The sequence below is a fragment of the Salmo salar genome, chromosome ssa18 (genome assembly GCF_905237065.1).
Source record: "Salmo salar chromosome ssa18, Ssal_v3.1, whole genome shotgun sequence".
Classification (NCBI taxonomy): domain Eukaryota; kingdom Metazoa; phylum Chordata; class Actinopteri; order Salmoniformes; family Salmonidae; genus Salmo; species Salmo salar.
In genome coordinates this window covers 55,767,367-55,775,783 of record NC_059459.1, presented here as the reverse complement: position 1 = coordinate 55,775,783, position 8,417 = coordinate 55,767,367, and the positions used below count along the sequence as shown (strand labels likewise).

The following is an 8,417-nucleotide window of genomic DNA, read 5'->3' as shown; positions in this document are numbered from 1 at the left end:
CAGGTTTCCTCCAGACGTGACGCTTGGCATTCAGGCCAAAGAGTTCAATCTTGGTTTCATCAGACCAGAGAATCTTGTTTCTCATGGTCTGAGAGTCTTTAGCGGGCTGTCATGTGCCTTTTACTGAGGAGTGGCTTCCGTCAGGCCACTTTACCATAAAGGCCTTATTGGTAGAGTGCTGCAGAGATGGTTGTCCTTCTGGAGGGTTCTCCCATTTCAACAGAGGAACTCTGGAGCTCTGTCAGAGTGACCATCAGGTTCTTGGTCACCTCCCTGACCAAGGGCCTTCTCCCCCAATTGCTCAGTTTTGCCGGGCGGCCAGCTATAGGAAGAGCCTTGGTGGTTCCAAACTTCTTCCATTTAAGAATGATGGAGGCCACTGTGCTCTTAGGGACCTTCAATGCTGCAGAAATGTTTTGGTACCCTTCCCCAGATCTATGCCTCAACACAATCCTGTCTCAGAGCTCTACGGACAATTCCTTCAACCTCGTGGCTTGGTTTTTACTTTGCCATGCACTTTCAACTGTGGGACCTCATATAGAAGGGTGTGTGCCTTTCCAAATCATGTCCAATCAATTGAATTTACCACAGGTGGATGATCAATGGAAACAGGATTCACCTGAGCTCAATTTTGAGTCTCAAAGGGTCTGAATACTTATGTAAATAAGGTGTTTCTGTTTTTTGTTTTTAATACATTTCAAGAAATGTCCAAAATCCGGTTTTTGCTTTGTCATTATGGGGTATTGTGTGTAGATTGCTGAGGAAATTGTTTTATTTAATACATTTTAGAATAAGGCTGTAACGTAATAAAATGTGGAAAAAGTCAAGGGGTCTGAATATTTTCTGAAGGCACTGAAGCCATAAGACTGCTAAATAGTTAACAACATGACCCCACGGACTGAGTTGACCCTTGTATTTTATTTGTATTTTTGTGTCTCTATGCACACTCACAGGACTCTAAACACTGACGCACACGGACACTCCAACACACATAGAGGTAAGGTGACTAGGCATCCGGATATGTGATAAACAGAGTAGCAGCAGCGTAAATGATGATTGTATGTGAGTGTGTGTTTGTGCGTGTGTGTAGAGTCAGTACTAATGTGTGTGCATGTTGAGTGTGTGTGTGTGTGTGTGTGTGTTGGAGTGTCCCTGTGAGTCAATGTTTAGAGTGCTGTGAGTGTGCATAGAGACACAAAAATACAAATAAAATACAAGGGTCAACTCAGTCCATGGGGTCATGAAGTACAGAATCACACACCACTATGGGGCCCCTGTGTTGAGGGCCAGTGGGGATGAGGTGATGTTGCCTACCCTCATCCCCTGTGGTCGGCCCATCAGGAAGTCCAGGATTCAATTGCAGAGGGAGGTGTTCAGTCCCAGGGTCCTAAGCTTGGTGACGATGAGCAGGTTGAAAACGACCATGAACATGCCTGCTAGCTGTTCTGCGCATGCTCTGAGAACGCGCCCTGGAATACCGCCAGATTAAAGACCTTACTCACATCGGTCCCAGAGAACGAGATCCCCCGGTCCTCTGGGTCGGTGGGGACCCTCACGCACGGCACGGTGGTGTTATTGTCGAAGCGTTCATAAAATGCGTTGAGTTTGTCTGAGAGGCATTTTTGCGCAGATCATGGCTGTAATCCGTAATGGACTGTAGCCCCCGCCACATGTGGCAGGTGTCGGAGCCTGTGTAATTTGATTCCACTTTATTCCTATATTGTCCTTTTGCTCGATGCAGATGTGGCCCATATATAAAAGAGCGATGGAGTGGAGAGGAAGAAAACTAAATATATTGGGGGAAGTGTGCTGAGATTTAAGAGAGGAAAAGAGAGAGAAGGTGACAATGTGGTCCCAAGACTGATACAGTCTATGTTCCCATCTTTCAACATGTGTTTCTGCCAATGCAGTGAGCCATCAACAGTCGTGTTGACAGTATTTTTCCAACGCTCTGCATGCTATTAGTAAAGGATGTGATTCGCAATACTAAACAGGAAAAAAGATCTTTAATCTGTAAAACTCAGAGAGAGTTAAATTGGGCATGCAGAATCCATCCACCTATCCACCCAGCAAACCTCAGAGATCTGAATCAATACACACACACACACACACTAACACACACACACATACTTTAGGCTCAGAGAGGGTTAAATCAGAGGCCCATCCACAGCTAAGCTCAGAGATCGGAATCATCTGAATCAATACACACACACACACACACGGCAGTGAAAGATTAAGACCCTTCCTTTAGAGAGGAAGTACGCAGCGCATCACTTCCACATTTTCCATCACAACAGGAGTTACCAGGTGATTGCTGTACAGGAAACACACTCCTCACAACAACACACCCTGGAGGGAGCCACAGTAGGATAGTATGTTATTTGGTACATGTGTTGGATGGAGGTTATTTGTGTCTGATATGGCATGCATACGATAATGTGTGACTTTGTAATGGATGTTTTGGAAAGACAAACCAAATAATGGTTTGTATCTGTTCAAACTACTGTATATAAAGTGCAATTTTGGGATGCAAACTGAAAATGTAATACATTTCAACTCTATATCTGAAATGTTACAGGTGTCTTCTTTTTTTTAAGCCCATAACCATGTGTGTGAGGTGTATACTTTTGTTTCAAAGTAGATTTGTTTAAGTTTGTTATGAAGTGTCTGTCATATATCTGAGAGACATAAGAATGGTCAGGAAAAACAAATGGTAAAAAAAATGTATACGTATTTAACCCCTTATAAACTCAGCAAAAAAAGAAACGTCCTCTCACTGTCAAATGCGTTTATTTTCAGCAAACTTAACATGTGTAAATATTTGTATGAACATAACAAGATTCAACAACTGAGACATAAACTGAACAAGTTCCACAGACATGTGACTAACAGAAATTTAATAATGTGTCCCTGAACAAAGAAGGGGTCAAAAGTAACAGTCAGTATCTGGTGTGGCCACCAGCTGCATTAAGTACTGCAGTGCATCTCCTCCTCATGGACTGCACCAGATTTGCCAGTTATTGTTGTGAGAGGTTACCCCACTCTTCCACCAAGGAAGAGATTGCCTGCAATGACAACAAGCTCAGTCCAATGATGCTGTGACACACCGCCCCAGACCATGATGGACCCTCCCCCTCCAAATCGATATTGCTCCAGAGTACAGGCCTCGGTGTAACGCTCATTCCTTCGACGATAAACGCAAATCCGACCACCACCCCTGGTGAGACAAAACCGCGTCTCTTCAGTGAAGAGCACTTTTTGCCAGTCCTGTCTGGTCCAGCGACGGTGGGTTTGTGCCCATAGGCAACGTTGTTGCCGGTGATGTCTGGTGAGGACCTGCCTTACAACAGGCCTACAAGCCCTCAGTCCAGCCTCTCTCAGCCTATTGCAGACAGTCTGAGCACTGATGGAGGGATAGTGCATTCCTGGTGTAACTCGGGCAGTTGTTGTTGCCATCCTGTACCTGTCCTGCAGGTTTGATGTTCGGATGTACCGATCCTGTGCAGGTGTTGTTACATGTGGTCTGCCACTGCAATAATGATCTGCTGTCCGGCCTGTCTACCCGTAGCGCTGTCTTAGGCGTCTCACAGTAATTTATTGCCCTGGCCACATCTGCAGTCCTCATGCCTCCTTGCAGCATGCATAAGGCATGTTCACGCAGATGAGCAGGGATCCTGGGCATCTTTCTTTTGGTGTTTTTCAGAGTCAGTAGAAAGGCCTCTTTAGTGTCCTAAGTTTTCATAACTGTGACCTTAATTGCCTACCGTCTGTGAGCTGTTAGTGTCTTAACAACAGTTCCACAGGTGCATGTTCATTAATTGTTTATTGTTCATTGAACAAGCATGGGAAACAGTGTTTAAACCCTTTACAATGAAGATCTGTGAAGTTATTTGGATTTTTACCAATTATCTTTGAAAGACTGTGTCCTGAAAAGGGAAGTTTCTTTTTTTGCTGAGTTTATATACTTACATTCATTTTTTTTCAACTGGTACCGGGGACCAGGGGACGAGTCTTGTAGCCCAAACTTCAGAAGCTTCTAACAGAAGTTGGCAGATCGGCTGTAGTGACTTCAGACAAGTCCCAAGACGCTTGTGGGGGTCGTAGAGCAAAAAAAACCATAAAGAAATCATCCGGTATGTTGCGTTTTGCATCATACAGGGACGATTTCTGTATTTTGAAAGTTACATATCTTGATAACTTGATTGCTGACAAGCAAAACATTTTTGGACTATAGCCCTATTCGGATGGGATTAGTTTTACTGGGGGTGGTCGGGTAATGTAATTATGTGCGCGCGCACAAAACACCACACCTGTAATTTTAGTCCCATTCGAATCTGCCATGGCAGTAATCTTTACATGGAAGGAGTATCTACATGTATCACCTTTCACAGTTAATGCTTTTATTTATATGTTTGCGCATATTAATTCAATATTGCCAAATGCATCAGTAAAACATATTTTGACAATTTAGTGTAACGCTTGCTGTTAATTGATGCCAATGCTGGATACAGTATACCACTGACCTTAACGTTTGGAAATGATCTATTCACTTTCTCATCCATATCTTTAAAAAGCATCTCAAGTGCAAGTGCACTTTTTAGCTCACATCTGAAGGCTTGGGGGCACTTAGGACATCTACTGCGGATCGCTAAAACATCCTACTGATTATGATCACGCTTCCACAATTCACATTTTAGGGTTTGGTATGGTTTAGAAACTTGGGAACCAAGAAAAAACAAACAAAAAAAAACTCCAGGCTTCCGGCATAATTGTCAATTTATTGAAAAAAAATAAATAATTATAGAGGGCAGTTTGGTAAAACTAATCCGTCCGAATCGTCCTCTAGAATAACGGACATTCTGTGCTAATAATTACATAATTAACTGTCTCTAATACTAGTAGTCCCGTGCGAATAGGGTTTATGCCAACAATGGATTAATGAAAAAAATACCAAACATCGTTTTGGGGTGGAGTTTTCCTTTGAATTCAGGTAACACTTTGACCAAAAGTTGAGTAAACCAAAAAAAGGCTGTGGAACCAGTTACTTAATAATATTTAGTTTTACAGTGTAATCTATTGCCCTCAGCTCGTGTCCAACACACACATACATAACGTAACCTACATATCCACCTGTCTCCGTTACTGGTGATAGGAGCGGGATCATCTCTCATCTTCCTCTATGTATACTATAGCGTTAGGGTACTGCCCATCCCCCTGTCTCTGACACTTTCACAATGTAACTACCCCTTGCTAGGTCCCTGACCAATAAACTGTCACCAGCTGGGACACCAGCCCCCACCCCGCCCCACCCATTCAGTGTCCCCAGTGACAAATTGGGGGTTGAGAGGCTGAGGCTGTCCTTCTTGAGTTAGTTACCCAACCCCCATAGGCCTTATAGACCCAGTCATAAAATACATGTTTCAGTAATAGAATAGTGCATGCAGGTATATGGGGTGTTTTTGTCTTGCATTCTAGCTCTTTCTTAGAGACTCTGCAGTAGACCAATACTGCTGATGTAAGTCTCAATGCCAAATTCCACACAAATTATTGACCCAGCTGATGTTCAGCCAAAATCAAGTCAACTCTCTCCTTGAATTTATTCATTTGGATAAAAGGCTTCAGCGCAAGTGAATAGAAAATGTTTGTCACATTGACTGTGCAGTCAGCTATGTGTGCATAGTTTGACATTGATGGAAAAGGCATAACACGTTTGTTTTGTTTGTTTACACAAAACAATGATGCGGCTGCATGAATTCATGTTAAGGATTGATTTGTGTATTCCCTCGCCATACAGAGCGAGCTGAATATGATTTTGAAATATGTCACAAGCACAGCTTGCGATTCAACAATTCTAACTCACTCCCAGCTGTGATCAGATTCTCTGTGATCAGTTTTACGTGCGCGAGCGTTGTCGCCTCTTCTTCAGTCACAGCAGAGCAGCATTGACAGAACGAGACGTGGAGAGGGAGAAGGGGTGAGTGGCAGAAACAAGAAACAGACCATCTCTGACAAAATAGCGGCAGTGGCTGGCGAGGGAGAGCTTGTGCTGCTGCATCGCGCGCCCAGAAGTACACACACACACACACACACACACACACACATGCACACACTTCGGAAAACGTCATTTGAATAGACTCGACTGGGCACCAACTCTACTTCAAGCTGCAAACGAGCAGCCGCACAGGACGTATGGGAGACAGCACCTAGATTGTAAAGCCGGACAGATACTCAAGGTTTCGGCCTGGAATGTTGACAGTGCAGCCACGGTCTCCACGGCTGCACCAGGACTGAATGGTAAAGAGACCCGAGAAACGTGACAGCAAGAACGGCTTGTGAATGAGACTGGAACATGGCTTCTTCTCCTGTCCCAGTCACTCCAGCATCGATTGAAGGAACGACACCGTCGCCCCCTGGGAATGAAGAGCCCACCACCAACACTCGTCAGGTGGGTTGTATACACGGATTTAGCCCTAAGTTGTTGCAAGAAACATTGTTATTGAAATGTATCCTCGTGGTTGATGTGGAATAGCTCACGGATACTTTGGCTTGCCATATGTCCGCGTGAGGATGGTAGGGTGAAGGCGTTCCCCTGGTTACCAAATCCTCAAGGTGCACGGCTCGAGCGCAGTCGAAAACAAAGTTGTCCTACGGTTTATTTGTTGCAATATTAGTGTTTAGTGTCAGTGGTTGTTAGGTGATACACTGTACAATGTACTCCCTCCTCGACTAAGGAATGTGTTACTTGTGATTTGCACGTTGCAAGTAGGCTAGCCTATGCATTTCATTGAAGATTCATCACATCCAAAACAGAGCCAAACTATCCAAAATGCATGTTTTCCATGGACAGTGTGTATGGTTGTTTACAGGTGATATTTGGACAGTGGGGTTGTTTAGGTTTAGAGTCTGCTAAACAGGTCTATCATGGTATCAATGTCACTGGTTCTAAAGAGGGTTTGCTGGCAATTTGCCGTGACGTCGTGTAGCCAGTTATTTTGCGGAGTGACAGAGACGCAAGAATGTCAAGCCTATAGCGCAGGGGCCTTCAACTAAATTCAGCTTGCAGCTGAATCTAGGGACCATCATAAGCGGTCAGGGGCCCGGAACATAATTACACATTATTTATAAACAGCAAATTGACTGCAGTAAGCCCAAACGTATGTAATATTTGGCTAAAACATTTTCATTTCAATCCTTCCTTCCTTATAGATCACATAGGCCTATATCTTTCTATTATGCGTGGGAATCATTTTGCAACAGATTTCCTAAATTAAATTCACTTGGAGCTGATTTGCACCACAGGCTATATCTATATCATACAAACCAATCGGTGTTTACTCTTATTTGCTTCGGCTCTTTAGGTGTAACCTATAAATGACAACCTTTTTTGTTTTGCATTGTGGTCACCTGTTTTGCATCTAGGTAGACCGACACATTGTAGGCCTGAAATAGGCAACCATATGTTTCTCTGTTCTTCTGTAACTGGCTGCCCTGCAGCCCTACATTCTGACCATAGGCTGTAAAGCAAGTAGAAGTCATTAGAAGGGCGGTAACCTTTGAATTTATCACAAATAGCTCACCCCAAAAGTGTCAGTGTTCACCACTCGTTATGGGCTTTTGAATGATTACACCACAATTTTACAGGACTAGTTATGCGCTTTTGAATGATTACACCACAATTTTACAGGACTAGTTATGCGCTTTTGAATGATTACACCACAATTTTACAGGATTAGGCCTGTGTATTGTCATGACATGCTAAATTGGAGAGGTTGTGTGAAAGCAGTCATGGCATGAAACACTGATGTCATGAGCCCTGGGAGCCAGAGTTTTGTGCTGAGGGCTGGGCGGAGGGCTTTGCAGAAATGCGTCTGGTTTTAGTTGCCTTTCGACATTGTCTGTTATCTGGAACAACCTTTTAAAAGTACAGTGTAGTGAAATGACATGCAATGACAACAATGCGAACAAGAGGCATGGCTATTTATTGATATTACTATTATATCACATGTTCAGGGTGGCGGGCCTGAACTAGACCTTCTGTGTTAATTGCTGCCTATGGGAGTGTGGTTCTCAAAGATAGTTTGAAAATAGGATTTTGTGTACAAACATGACACAAAATCACTGAGCCTGTAAATATGATGGATAAAGGAATATTAATTGTCTCTCTGTTCTATCATTACGTCTCTGTGAGGCTGCCTGCTGTATAGTACAGTGTGGTGCTGGTGCACAGAGAGAGAGAGAGAGTGAACTGGCACAGTGTCACCCAGGGGGCAGGCACAGTTGTCCAGCACCATGGCAGCAGATTGTTTGGCAGAGCAGTCTGTCGAGAATATGGCAGTGGGATTACGCACTAGCACACAGACAAGCACACACACATGGAGACATGCACCATGCACGTACTGGTGCGTGCACACACACTC

The 8,417-nt window shown here is 43.8% G+C and overlaps 1 protein-coding gene across 1 annotated transcript in view; it reads left to right on the top strand.

The window, feature by feature from the left end:
• Positions 1–5,867: 5,867 nt before the first annotated feature.
• LOC106577504 (ankyrin-2) overlaps positions 5,868–8,417 on the top strand; it is a 255,844-nt gene continuing 253,294 nt past the window's right edge. Inside the window, exon 1 of the mRNA XM_045701293.1 lies at positions 5,868–6,445. Within this exon, the coding sequence (XP_045557249.1) occupies positions 6,350–6,445 (96 nt within the window). The 5' untranslated portion in view covers positions 5,868–6,349. The remainder of the gene's footprint in view (positions 6,446–8,417) is intronic.